Here is a 14,398-nt window from a genome sequence, read left to right as displayed (position 1 = left end):
TTCAGCAAAACTGACCACAGAAATTTGCTCTCTCATAATGATTGATCAAATAATGTTAATATATAAATATATATCTTCCTCAATCCAACATTTGCAGTATCACTGTTACAATTCAATTTGACTATAAAGACAAAAGGTCCTACTACTGGATTCACCATTGGGCTTATGCTGGGAATACACGATGAGATTTACTGCCTGATCGATTTTCCGATCATTTTTCCGATCAATTTTTTAATTAATTTTCATTCACTTCTATGAGAAATCGATCAGAAAAACTATCGAAAATCAGATCAGACATGTCGGAAATTATCAAACCATCTATCTGCCCAAAAATCTCATGGTGTATTCCCAGCATTAAATACTATATTGCACTTTAGCTTGGATGTTTAATGTTAAATGGACGTATATATTAAATTCATTTCAACGGGCAGAGTAAGTTTAAGAATATAATTTCTTAAGATAAGAATCATCTGTCTATAAGGTACTATGGTAAAACATTCAATTTTATCATTTTTATTTAATAAATCTATACAATAGTGAATTAATTTCATAACTAGTCTATCTGCCATTCTAAATATTGCACATAAAATCATATCATTTTCTTAGCTCTACTTAGGTATATAATTCAACTGATATGCAATCTAGAGACTGATAGAGAAAATGTCTTCATCATTATTCATTTATGTGATGTTGGAAAAATAAGACTTATTTCAAAATCGCAATGCTTATAAAAGATGAATAACTGTGGGTACTACAATATTAGGGTTTACTTAATGATTTGTAAGATGAATAAAAGTGTATGTGAAAATCAGGCTAAAGGGAAGTTAACAAAATAGGTAATCACCTATTTATGCCTTTAATGCAACTGTCAATTCATGAAAAAGAAAAAAAAATGATATTCTTGCCGTCATTTAATAAATAACCCCATGGGTATGATATACTAAAGAGTAAAATTCTTCACTTTTACTATGAATGACTGTTTTCACATATAGTATCCAGTCAATTTGCAATGATAGGTAGATTTACAATCCTGTATTACTCCTTTAGCAAATCAAGCACATACGTTTTAAGTCAATTAATTCTTTACCTGAGTTTTCTCACAGGAGGAAACCTTATTAATTACTTTTTAGCCACGACCAAACGAAAAGTATTTAAAATGGTTTGCCCTATATTCTCATAAGTGATATAACTTTTTTTTAAACTATTTTTTTATACTTTTTATTCACTAACTGCTAAAAAAAAGGTCTGTGGTATATACAATGAGGAAACATATTCTTAGAGCAAACTCAGGAGAATAATTAATTGAACCAGTGCTATGGGTTACATGTTACATTGTACACATGGTATCAAATAAATCTCTGAAAATGTGCAAAAATTGAAATGGGCTCAAAAATGTATGTTTAACATGTGATCATCATGTATATATATGCCTAAATAAACTGGTGGAAGATGAACAGTTTTGCAAAGGGAATGCTTCAGTTCAAATATATATATCACATTGAAAAAAAAACAGCAATATGTATGATAATGGTTTCTGAAATACTAAAAAGAGTTAAGCATTATGTAATATTTAAGGAAAAAGTTCGTCATGTTCAACACTTTTAACTTCAAAAATGTGTAATCAGCTTCCTGTCATGCTACCTGATAGAGAACTGATTAGAAATACAGAAGTTCAACAATAACCAAAGTTCAGAGTGTCAACCCTTTTACCTAATAGTACAAAAAAATTGCATGAAACCTAAACTTTGCTTAGTATTCATACAGCAGTTGTGTTTAACCACCGTAGGGAAGAATCTATATTCATACTGAAATAACTTTTTTAATCTAATTATATAACATAAATCCCTGTAAACTATGAACTGTAGAAATGGTGAACAGGACACATCTCTATCTGCTAGGTATATCACTGACATGCTATTGAGTAAACTCTGTCTCTAGTTTCACATGTTCAGTTCCGGATCTGCAGATACCTCTTGTATACTACACACAACATATTGCACCATGGCATCAAGCATTGGCCTTCTCTATTTTTTCTTATTTTCTTATTTTTACTATTTTTATAAGCAAACCTTCAAATTCCTTAAGACAGAGGTAATATGGCAAATAGGAATTATTCCATTTTAAATACTGGAAGCAATTCCCAGTGCAAAAGACAGAACATAGACATATGAGTTAATGGGTTATTTAGGTTGTTCTGATGGTTTGATTGCTGGTTCCCGATTTAGATATGTTGCCCAGTATACTAAGTTAAAGATCCCAAAGAGAAGAGGAAATGCTATTCTTGATAGCCGATCAATTTTGCTCACACTGTTGAATGTTTTCTTGGGTTCTGCAGGCTTTGGTTTTGGTTCTAAATCTTTTGGTTCTATGGTTGCACTTTTAGCAATGGTTGCCAGACCAGGGTCCCGTGCTATAGGGGGATAGTTGGCTGTTGCTGAAGCATATGTGTTATTCTTCTTTATAAGTGGATCCTTGACCTTTTTTGGCTAAATGGAAGAAAAAATAAGAACATTTGTTATGAAGAAAATTGATATAAACAGTCATTTAAAGTTAAAGTGAATGAAAACTAAAAATGGATCCCTGACCCCGAACCAACCATAGCGAGCCCTTAACCTTCCTGGCAGTAACCCCGAATGTAGTTCGCGGTAAGCCGCGCAGGAGGTTTTCTCAGGCCCTACTGGGCCGATTTGCTTAATTTTTTTTTCTGCACGCAGCTAGCACTTTGCTAGCTGCGTCAGAACACCGATCGCCGACGCCCCGCGCTCGATCGCCGCTATCCATCACGCCGCGCCCCCCTCCCAGACCCCGTGCGCTGCCTGGCCAATCAGTGCCAGGCAGCGCTGAGGAGTGGATCGGGACTCCCAATGATGTCACGACATCGCTGACGTCGGTGACGTCATCCCGCCCCGTCGCCATGGCGATGGGGGAAGCCCCCTAGGAAATCCCATTCTTTGAACGGGATTTCCTGATCGGAGATCGCCGAAGGTGATCAAAGCGAGCGGGGGGGATGCCGCTGAGCAGCCGCTATCATGTAGCGAGCCCTGGGCTCGCTACATGATTAAGAAAAAAAAACAAAAACTGCTGCGCTGCCTCCTGGCGGAATTCATTAGACCGCCAGGAGCGTTAACCACTACTCTAAGAAAGAAATGTTAGACTTTGTGTTGCTCTAAGTAAAAGGGTTTTATAGTCCCTCCAGTATATTGTACAGAATTCTGATAGTTCTGGTTTTCCATATCATTGGAAATAAACTATGAATCTAATTTCCAAAACTAATATAAACTTGTAAATCACTGAAAAACAGCAACTCCCCACACCCTGTGCATCTGTCTTCCGCAGGAAATTGCCTTAAATAAAATCACTGTGTAATGAGCAACTCTTAGGCTAAGTTCACTCTGGATTCCACTGTGGGTGGATTCCCATTGGTCTATTGCAACCAATGTGAGCCTGGGATGTTTCTGCTGGGGCCTCATGATTAGTATACCAACATTTGCTCCATGCAAGGACCCAAATGGATGGTGGCAGATGAGAGTCTTGCAATAAGCACACAATGAGCAACCGAGTGAGAATGGACACCACCCATTATCATAATCTAGCAATGAATCTTTCACCATTCGTCAAATCTGGTCACTCTAGAAAAAAATATAGATGGTCCATCCTTGCGTTCTTCTTGCCGGAACGCAGCAAATGAATCTGTTATGAGCAGAATGATTGCTTAATAGGATCCATTTGCATTCTTACCAATCCTGTCTGTTAAGTTCCGCTAAGTGAAATGATTTTTTATGCCAGTGTGAAATGAACCTTAAAGTCTTAACCAGTTCGCATTCAGTCGTTTTTCGCTTCATGCATCCGAACAATGTTCACCTCCCATTCATTAGCCTATAACTTTATTACTATTTATCACAATGAACTGATCTATATCTTGTTTTTTCCGCCACCAATTAGGCTTTCTTTAGGGGGTACATTTTACTAAGAGCCACTTTACTGTAAATGCATTTTAAAAGGAAGAATAAGAAAAAAACGGAAACAAATCATTATTTCTCACTTTTCGGCAATTATAGTTTTAAAATAATACATGCCTCCATAATTAAAACCCACGTATTGTATATGCCCATTTGTCCCGGTTATTACACCATTTAAATTATGTCCCTATCACAATGTATGGCGACAATATTTTATTTGGAAATAAAAGTGCATTTTTTCCGTTTTGCATTCATCACTAGTTACAAGCTTATAATAAAAAAAAAAAAAGAAATATTTCATCTTTACATAGATATTTAAAAAGTTTAGACCCTTAGGTAAATATTTGTGTTTTTTTTTTTATTATTGTAATGTTTTTTTGTTTTTTTTAATTAAACATTTTATGTGGGTATTTTTGGGAGGGTGGGATTGAAATTGTATTTTTTTTTTGTAAATATATGTGTATTTTTATTTTTATTTAACATTTAGATGTAGTTTACTTTTTGGCCACAAGATGGCAGCCATGAGTTGTTTACAGTGACGTCACTCTAAGCGTACCACGTACGCTTAGAGCGACATAGGAAGCAGAAAAAGCGTAGCTTCCGAGAGAAGCTGTCGCTTTTTCTGCGGGGGAGAGGAATCAGTGATCGGGCACCGTTGCCCGATTCACTGATTCACTGGCTAACAAACCGCCGGCCGGGAGCGCGCGTGCACACGCGCGATCGGCCGCGTGGACGCGCAGGAGCGCACATGGCTTCCTGGACGTGAGTTTCACGTCCAGGAATGTCAAATAGTTAAAGAGGCACTTATTACATGATCATTTCATTTTAACAGATCACCATAAAAGTAACCCGAGGTGTGCGACCTATGAAAGCTGCCATATTTTTTTCCTTTTAAAAAATGCCAGTTGCCTGGCAGTCCTGCTGATCTTTCTGGTCAGTAGAGTCTAAGTCACACACCTGAAACAAGCATGCAATTAATCTTGTCAGATTTTTTCATAGGCATGTGATCTGCATGCTTGTTCAGAGTCTATGGTTTAAAGTATTAGAGACAGAGGATTAGCAGGACAGCCATTCAATGTTCATTATTTAACAGGAAATAAATATGCCTCCACATACTTTTACCCCTGGGTTCCCATTAAGAAGCTGTTCGCATCCTGTGAAATGCATTTTTTGAATAAAGGACACCTGTTGAGTTGTCTATCCTCACCCCACACTCACCACTTAAAGGCTAATTAAGGACAAAGAGATACTACCTTAAAGAGCAACCTAAACAGCACTTCACATAAGTAAGAACTGACAGTAGAAATTCCCACTAAAGTTCCATAAGTGGTTCTTTATTGAACATCCCATTTTTATTCGTACCGGTTTTTATAGCCTATCTAACTATCATTGTAATGATCTGGTTCCCCGAATCTATTTGTCTTTTTCCAGTTACCTGATTTTGACCTCATTTGAAAATGCTTGCATGACAGGACTGTTTACCATCATCTATTGATGACACTTTTATATGGAAGCCCTAGCTGCAGAAGTATTTATTGCACTTTGAAATAAAATAATGCACCTTCACAGTTGAAGGTGGGAAGACCATAGACTAGGAACTGCTTTGGAAACACTTGCGATGAAAGAAATAATTTAGAAGATTCTATGAGGGCCTACAAGGGCAGAACAATGCCCCAATCAGTGCTGTTGTGGTGTTTAGGGATGGTCCGAAATGGCAATTTTCTACTTTCCTGGTAAGTGTCTTTCTGATTTCTTATTCCCACAGAATGTTATTTTTTTCAATAAAGTTAGTTAATCCTAATAATAATATTAAAAGAATTGTGGAATCCACTATATTTTGCCAATGTACGTTATTGTGCAGAAATATCATTTCTAATCAACAACTTTGGTAAACTGCTGCAATCTGTGATTGGCCTAATACTCCCAATTCTTCTGTTTGGCAAGGGTAATCCAATTTCCTCTGGAAAATTCTGCATTCTCTGAATGGTACAATGTTTCCGAGTCTTCTGAAGGGCTTAACATTTCTGAGTTTTGCTAATGAGGTATTCCATACATTTCCTATCTCTGCATACCGATTTCTGCCAGGGAAAGCCAATTTAAAATCGAAAACTCAGAAATCTGCAGAATTCGGAAGCTTGTGGTATTAAGGCTGTATGTTACACGGTTACATGCTTCTTTTGTCAGATAAGAAAGCAGCGACTTGCTTCAAAGTCACACTGTAATGAATAGTGGAGATGCCGCCGCGTGGGCAAGCGGCATGGCGGCTATCTCCGCGTTCCAGCCGGCGGCTTCTGCCGCGCAGCAACATGCTGCTGGTTCACCTGGTCCTTCTAGTGCACACAGATTGAGAGCTACGCGCGCGCACGCGCGCGCCAGGCAACAGGACCTTTATGCTGGCAGAAGGGGAGTCAGCTGATCATGCCGATCAGCTGACTCCAGCTATGCTCCAGATTGGCTGAGTGACTGGGGTGGCGCTGTGGAGCGCTCTGGGTATATATAGGACTTGCTTGGCAGTTGCAAGTTGTCTGCTGTTGCGAAAGCTTACGTGTGAGCACTCAGACCCCAGTCAGATCTTACAGTGTGTTAGAACCAGCCGTAGCTGGGAATTCACACTTAGTCAGATTCCGGTGATAGCCTTTAAAGTATTATTGTATTGTTAGACTAGTTCCCAGGTGTTGAGACCAAGGACCTCACACTTAAGACTAGGGCATTGTTACATTGCTACTGTTTATCTGTTAGACTAGTTCCCAGGTGTTGAGACCAAAGAACTCACACCTAAGACTAGGGCTGATATATATTCTGTTACCTGTTATGACCTCTGGCTTTCCTGACTACTCTCCTGCTTACTGATTCGGTACCTCTGTCTATCTGATTACCTGTTGCCACATTGCCTGTACCCGGATACCGAATCAGTCTTCTGCCTCTGTACCTTGTCTGTCCGTGTGTTGCCGACTTTGCTTGCCTGACCTTTCTGGCTGTCACCCAACCCTTGGGTGATCAGCTTTACTGTACTATCCATGACACTTGCTCTTCAGGTGTTCATCAGCTGCAAGCACAGGATTATGGTCACCTGCTCCTCAGGAGATCATCTTGCAGCTCAGCCAGTGGTCTCTACCTCTTAGGAGTCCACTGGCTGCAGTACAATCTGATTCCCTGCTCCTCAGGGAATCCTTGGCTGCAGTACAGTCTGATTCTCTGCTCCTCAGGGAGTCACTGGCTGCAGTCCGATCATATCTCTCATTACACCAGTTATCACTCTTGCAGTCCAGTCAGTGGTCCCTGCTCCTCAGGTGTCCACTGGCTGCAGTACCATCTGATTTCCTGCTCCTCAAGGGAATCCTCGGCTGCAGTTCTATCATAATCACTCATTCCACCAGTTCTCTCTCTTGCAGCTCAGCCAGTGGTTCCTGCTCCTCAGGTGTCCACTGGCCGCAGTACAATCCGAATTCCCTGCACACCTCAGGGAATTCTCGGCTGCAGTAGTGTCTGTATCTCCCGCTTCTCGGGAGATAACTTCTCTGATTACTGTTGCACCAAACACAATATCACATTGGGTGTCCTGTGTCTAGATATACTAGTATTATTGGTGATTCTGCAGTTCACCACATAATCAGGTATAGCATCTGTATTATTGGTGATACTGCAGATCACCAATAATCAAAAATTATCTGTGTTGCTAACACATCATTAGTGGTGCAATGTGTAAAAATTTACGCATTGCACCACTAACATGTAAAATGTATGTGGTAATGTTCCTGCACTAGCGGGAATGCGTAAAAATGTACACAATGTGGCCCGCCGACCTCCGAGGTCGGCAAACTGCCAGCGGGGGACTGGAGCAGCAGTGAGTGACTACGAGGGCACAGGATGGCTGCATGGGGCTGGTAGAAGCCCCAGGTAAGTGAAACTCATTTTTTTATTTTGCTTGGTCCTTCCCTTTAAAGACAGAGAGGAATGCAAGAGTTAAGTCTGTGTGAAGTTATCACCTGTAGAGATGGCCCAAACAGTTAGCTCAGCGGGTAGTCCGCGTGAACTTCAGCTGTCCGTGGCAAAACGCAATTTTTTTTTCAAAAACATTTGCGCTCACATTTTTCCCATAGACTTTAATGGCGCTGACTTTAATGGTTAATAGCTAAGTCCCCTTATATGCTTTATACACCAAATTTGCAGGGTATGTAAATAGGGACAGTGGGTATAAGAGGAAAAAACAATTTTCAAAAAGACCTTATAGTTTTTGAGAAAATCAATTTTAAAGATTTCCTTCTGAGTGTGGGAAATGTTTCAACCACCACCGACTTTAATAAAAAGCCCCCTTAAATGCCAGAAACACCAAATTTGCATAGGAATGTTAAGAAGAACAGTGGGAACAATTGAATTTTTTTTTCAAAAAGAACTTATAGTTTTTGAGAAAATACATTTTAAAGATCTTGTACTGAATGTTGGAAATGTTTCAACCACCGCCGACTTTAGCGGTTATTAGCAAAGCCCCCTTACATAGTAGAAACACCAAATTTGCAGGGTACATGGAGGGGGACAGTGACTACAAGAGGAAACACATTTTTTCAAAAAGACATTATAGTTTTTGAGAGATTAAATTTTAAAGATCTCCTTTTGAATGTGGGAAATGTTTCAACCGCTGACAACTTTAGCGGTTAATAGCAAAGCCCCCTTAAATGCCAGAAACACCAAATGCGCATGGTAATGTTAAGAAGAACAGGAGGAACAATAGAAAAAAATGATTTTTAAATTTCAAAGGAAAATAGTATACATTTAAATGCGTAAATGACAGTTCTTAGGGAAACACTTCCAGCTGACTTTAGCAGTTAATAGCAATGGACCCTTACATCCTAGCAACACCAAATTTGCAAGATATGTTAAAAGCGAAACATAATTTTAAAAAAATTAAAAAAAATTTTTTTAATGTGCTGAGTGTGGGAAATCTGAAAAAAAAATGACGTGGGGTCCCCCCTCCCTAGCCTCTTTAACCCCTTGTCACCCATGCAGGCTGGGATAGCCAGAATGCGAAGCCCCAGCCAGCTGGGGCTTTACACCCTGAGCTATACCAGCCCACATGGTCCATGGTATGGGGGGCTCTGGTCTATTCCATGGACAAGTGGTTCTTCCCCACCTACGGTGCCCCAGGAGGTGGTGGGGGTTACGACACCCTGGGGGGGTTCATGGTGGCATCTGGGAGTCCTTATGGGTGCACTGTGTGCCAGCATGGATATGGGTGACAGGTTTGGGAGGCAGGGAGGAAAGCGGTAGCCGGCAGCAGTATTAGCATGCACATAGGATGCGCTCTCAGCTATACTAGGTATAGCTGAGAGCAAAAAGCATCTTTAAATGTCCCTCCCAGGCCTGGGAGGAAAATGTAAAGATGCTTTTTGCTCTCAGTTATACTTAGTATAGCTAAGAGCGCATCCTATGTGGATGCTAATTCTGCCGCTGGCTCCCGCTGTCCTCTCCACCTGCCCACACCTGTCACCCACACCCAGTGCCAGCATGGATGTGGGTGACAGATGTGGGAGGCAGGGAGGACAGCAGGAGTTGGTGGCAGTATTAGTATCCACATAGGATGTGCTCTCAGCTATACTTAGTATAGCTGAAAGCTGCGGCGGGGGCGACGTGTGAAGCAGCGGCCGGCGGAGACCTTCAATCAACTTAAGAAGATTAGGGATATTGGAATGGATATTGGCATGGGACCTTTTCCAAAGATATAGGCGTGGGAATATTTTTAAAGGTACAGGTAAGTATTTCTGGTTAATTAAGAACTTTAAAGGACTTTTCTCGTAGTTGTGTTTTTTTTCATTTAACCCTTTATGGAAATGGGTAAGGGGTACTTTGTACACCTATACTTATTTATCCTGGGAGGGTGGTGGGAATCTGGGGTCCCTTTCTTAAAGGGGACTCCCAGATGCCACCATGAACCCCCCAGGAAGTCGTCGACCCACCTCCTCCTGGGGCACCGGGAGGATTGGACAAAGACTCAGGGGGAGAGGAAAAAGCCTTGGCTGCCCCTCTTCCCTGGAGCCCCCCCATACCATGGACCATGCGGGGTGGTATAGCTCAGGATGCAAAGCCCCAGTCAGCCGGGGCTCCGCATTCTGGCTATCCCAGCCTGCATGGGTGACAAGGGGTTAAAGAGGCTCGGGAGGGGGGACTCCACATCATTTTTTTTTCAGATTTCCCACACTCAGCACATTAAAAAAAAATTAAATATTGCACCCGCTATCTCTTTAACATATATTTCAAATTTGGTGATGCTAGGATGTAAGGGGCCTTTGCTAGTAACTGCTAAAGTCGGCGGGAAAGGTTTCCCTAAGAACTGTCATTTACACATTTAAATGTATACTATTTTCCTTTGAAATTTTAAAATCGATTTTTTCAAAAAGTATAAAGTCTTTTTGAATTTTTTTTTTTACTATTGTTCCCACTGTTCTTCTTAACATTACCATTCAAATTTGGAGTTTCTGGCATTTAAGGGGGATTTGCTGTTATCTGCTAAATTCGGCGGTGGTTGAAACATTTCCCACACTCAGAAGGAGATCTTTAAAATGTATTTTCTCAAAAACTATAATGTCTTTTTTGAAAAAAAAATCTATTATTCCCACTGTTCTTCTTAACATTTCCATGCAAATTTGGTGTTTCTGGCATTTAAGGGGGCTTCACTATTAACCGTTAAAGTCGGTGGTGGTTAAAACATTTCCCACACTCAGAAGGATATCTTTAAAATTGATTTTCTCAAAAACTATAAGGTCTTTTTGAAAATAGTTTTTTTGCTCTTGTAGCCACTGTCCCCCTCTACATAGCCTGAAAATTTGGTGTTTCTATTATGTAAGGGGGCTTTGCTATTAGCCACTAAATTCGGCGGCCGTTCGCCTGCCATTAAAGTCTATAGTGCCCGCTGCACTAGGTTCACAAACCCAAAATCAGAGGTTCGAGTCATCACTAATCACCTGGCCTGAGCTGTCGTTAAGTGGAGAGTTATTAAAGACTGCAATGTAAAGTGAAGTATTCTGAGCTGTCTGCTTTATTACTTACTGGTTTATATATATATATACACAGCCACACACAAAGATATTCACATACAGAAATTCACACACAGAAATTCACACACAGAGGCGCACACACACACACACACGCACGCACGCACGCACGCACGCACGCACACACACACACACACACACACACACACACACACACACACACACACACACAGCCTCTCTCTCTCTTCTATCCTGGCTGTGTACACAGGCTAGCTATAATCATCCTGACAGAGGAGGCAGCAGGAGGGCTGGAGCTACATTCTGCCTGCAACTGCTCCTCCCTTCCCTATATACTGCATGTGACAATAACTACAGAGGTGATAACTTAAAGAGGAACATCAGCCTAAACAAACATACTGGCATTTAGTTACATTAGTTATGTTAATTAAAATAGATAGGTAATATAATCTCTTACCCACCCTGTTTTAAAAGAATAGGCAAATGTTTGGGATTTCAGTGGTGCAGCCATCTTTTTGGTTGAAAGGAGGTGACAGGGAGCACGAGACACAGTTCCAACTGTCCTGTGTCCTGATTACCCCTCCCAGTTGCGCACGCTAGGCAACAAGAACAACAATATGAGAAATCCCATCATGCTTTGCACAGCATCAGGGGAAAATGCCTGGGCAGATTTATTTGATAGGGCAAAGCTTAGCTTCTGTGCAGCTAAAAATGAGGCTTGGGTTAGCAAAACAAAGTTCTGATGCTGTGAAACTGTTAAAGAAACACCAAGCCTTTTCAGTGCTGCTAAGTAGTTTTTTAGTCTGGAGGTTCACTTTAAAGGTGCATACACATGCACTATTGTTACAAACGACGGGTTCGTCAGACCCTCCCGCGGCATGTTCATTCTGCCGACAACAGTACGTGAGTACAGGCTGTCAGCAGACTGACAAGACTTATCAGTCTGCAGACAGCCTGTACTCACGTACTAGGGTCGGCAGGCCAACCGTTCCGCGGGAGGGTCTGACGGACCCGTTGTTTGTTACAATAGTGTGTGTGTATGCACCTTTAAAGTGAACCTCCAGACTAAAAATCTACTCAGCAGCACTGAAAAGGCTTGGTGTTTCTTTAACAGTTTCACAGCATCAGAACTTTGTTTTGCTTACCCAAGCCTCATTGGGTAATGATAAGATAATGATAAGAAATTATTAGATAACTCTCTCACTGTGAAAATGTATCTCTACACCTTAATAACTCAAGCTTCTTTAGTGAATTAACACTGAAAATGCCTATTGGTGTCTGGTGGTAAGTTTTCTCTTGCCTTATTATCACCAGCATGATCTTAGTGAATTGAGGCCATTTTCTGTTTTATTTTAGATTGTCTAGATGAACTTACAAGCCCAGAAAAAAACTAAAAACAAAAGATGACATTTTGCTCTTGAAGATATTACATAGTTACTGAAGAGTGCTTACTTCAATTCAATTCATTTTCAGGATATTACTAAGTGGTAATGGCACTTCAGCTTGAAAAGTTGGCACAGTCAATCGGGAACCTTGGGGACTCTTAGTAATGGCTCAAGTGAGAAGCATTTATTTGTAAAACAAATGTGCAGGTCTAGCAAAAATTTGTACACTTTAGAAAATTGCTTACTAAGCTTAAGACAAGCCAAGCTTTCCTTGCATCTACACTAATCGAAATTGTACACACATTCTCCACAAACTAAAAGCACTAGTGGATTGCATACTTAAAACAAATGCATAAAAGTGATTACATTAATTTGTGGCTTTTTTGTAATTAGTACAGTAATAATAAAACCATAAAACCATTTAAAAGGCTGATGTGGGTTTTGAAAAGGCAAGTAAGCTGCATCAAAAAGGTTACTGTGCTCCTAATAATAAACCAAACCTAATACCGACACTCCTGGAGCCTCAAAGCTGGCTGAAAGTAACTATCCCTGTCTTTAGCTGGCATTAAACTGTAACATGAAACTGCAATGAAGGCAGAAAATTTGGGTGCCAGAGGCACGATGGAAGTTTAAACCCCAAAGGGCCCTATGTAAATACAGGTACTGTACATGAGAGGAAGTTTGGGCGCCCATGGCACCCAATAAAATAGCAGGTGGTGAGCCACCCACTATGCAAACTGTGGCTAAAAATAGCATGCACATCACGGTTTGCTCAATGTGTGATATTAACATGGGAGTCTATGGGGTGCCAAAACTTCCATGGTTCCCAATATGTTTTATTTACAGTGATGAGCACAGTAATCGGCAGATTTGCAGTGATGGTATCGGATAAGGTTAGGCATTACGGTTAAACATCATGGGGGGGGGGGTAAGTTAGGTTTAGGCATCGGTGGAGGGATCAGTTAGGGATAGGCTTCAGTAGGGGGATCGGTTAGGGTTAGGCATTAGGGTTAGGCATCTTTGGGAGTGGCGGTTATGGTTAGGAATCAGTGGGGGTATTGGTTAGGTTTAGGCATCTGTAGAGGGAGGGTTCTGTGTGAGAATAGGGTTAGGTTTAGCAAAAAGTACAATATCAGTGTATTTTACCAATATTTTACTATCGGAATAAACGCTGAAAAATAGCAGGATGTTTGTATATTCACTGATATTCGACTGGCGGCTATTTCTGGCATGTGTCCCTGATGCAAGCATATTTAAACCTTGGGAACATTTTCAAGCTTCCTGTTACTCATGGTCTTACCATTAGTGTCCTTTATAGCAGGACACACATCGAAGATAAGCATGCCAGATAATAACAGGGGTTGCCAGATCATCCATAGAATGGAAGCCAGACTTTCCACAGTTTTGAATGATGAACAGTACAAGCGTGACTAATTCTGGGTAAGGAGAGTTGGCAATGGCATGATGCTGTGGAAGGACATATGTGGATGGGTAGGAAAGTGGAAACACTGAAAGTGGAAGAATAAGTTAGGTATGGGTTAATTAGGAATATTAATATTTTATCCTGGAGGGATGTGTGATGACAAGCTGTCAATGGCAAAACTACACAAATGCATAAGAGACATGACATTGAGGTGTGAAGTTACATAATTGGTGGGTGGGTGGGTGAGGTCAAGAGAGGAAACTTAAGGGGAACAAGGATAGATGAGGAGGGCAGTTATGTGAGGGTAAAAAGAGGTGACATGTAGCATGAGGTGGAATACAGAAAAGGACTGAGTGGGTACATGAGGGACAGGGAAAGTGACATAGGGATTGAAGTATTGATGCCCTCAGGTGGGTTGGTGAGGGCATGAAAATAAGACAGTAGGTACATGGGGGGGAGGGGGGGAATCAGGAGAGATGACGGGGTGGAAATATATATATATATATATATATATATATATATATATATATATATATATATATTTATGGATGAAGATGAGAAGAAGTCACCTGTAAGTGTAAGGGAAGGTTAGGTAGGTAACACATACTATAAACAATGTGCATGTGT

General features: G+C 40.7%; 1 protein-coding gene across 3 annotated transcripts in view; it reads right to left on the bottom strand.

Moving 5' to 3' along the window:
* Window positions 1–1,251: 1,251 nt before the first annotated feature.
* GABRA1 (gamma-aminobutyric acid type A receptor subunit alpha1) overlaps window positions 1,252–14,398 on the bottom strand; it is a 281,789-nt gene continuing 268,642 nt past the window's right edge. For all 3 annotated transcript variants that reach the window (XM_068272974.1, XM_068272975.1, XM_068272972.1), the window contains exon 10: window positions 1,252–2,486. In XM_068272974.1, coding sequence (XP_068129075.1) covers window positions 2,181–2,486 — 306 coding nt within the window. In that variant the 3' untranslated portion in view covers window positions 1,252–2,180. The remainder of the gene's footprint in view (window positions 2,487–14,398) is intronic.

Source organism: Hyperolius riggenbachi, chromosome 3, assembly GCF_040937935.1.
Source record: "Hyperolius riggenbachi isolate aHypRig1 chromosome 3, aHypRig1.pri, whole genome shotgun sequence".
In the NCBI taxonomy this organism is placed as follows: domain Eukaryota; kingdom Metazoa; phylum Chordata; class Amphibia; order Anura; family Hyperoliidae; genus Hyperolius; species Hyperolius riggenbachi.
This window is presented reverse-complemented; position numbering and strand designations above follow the sequence as displayed.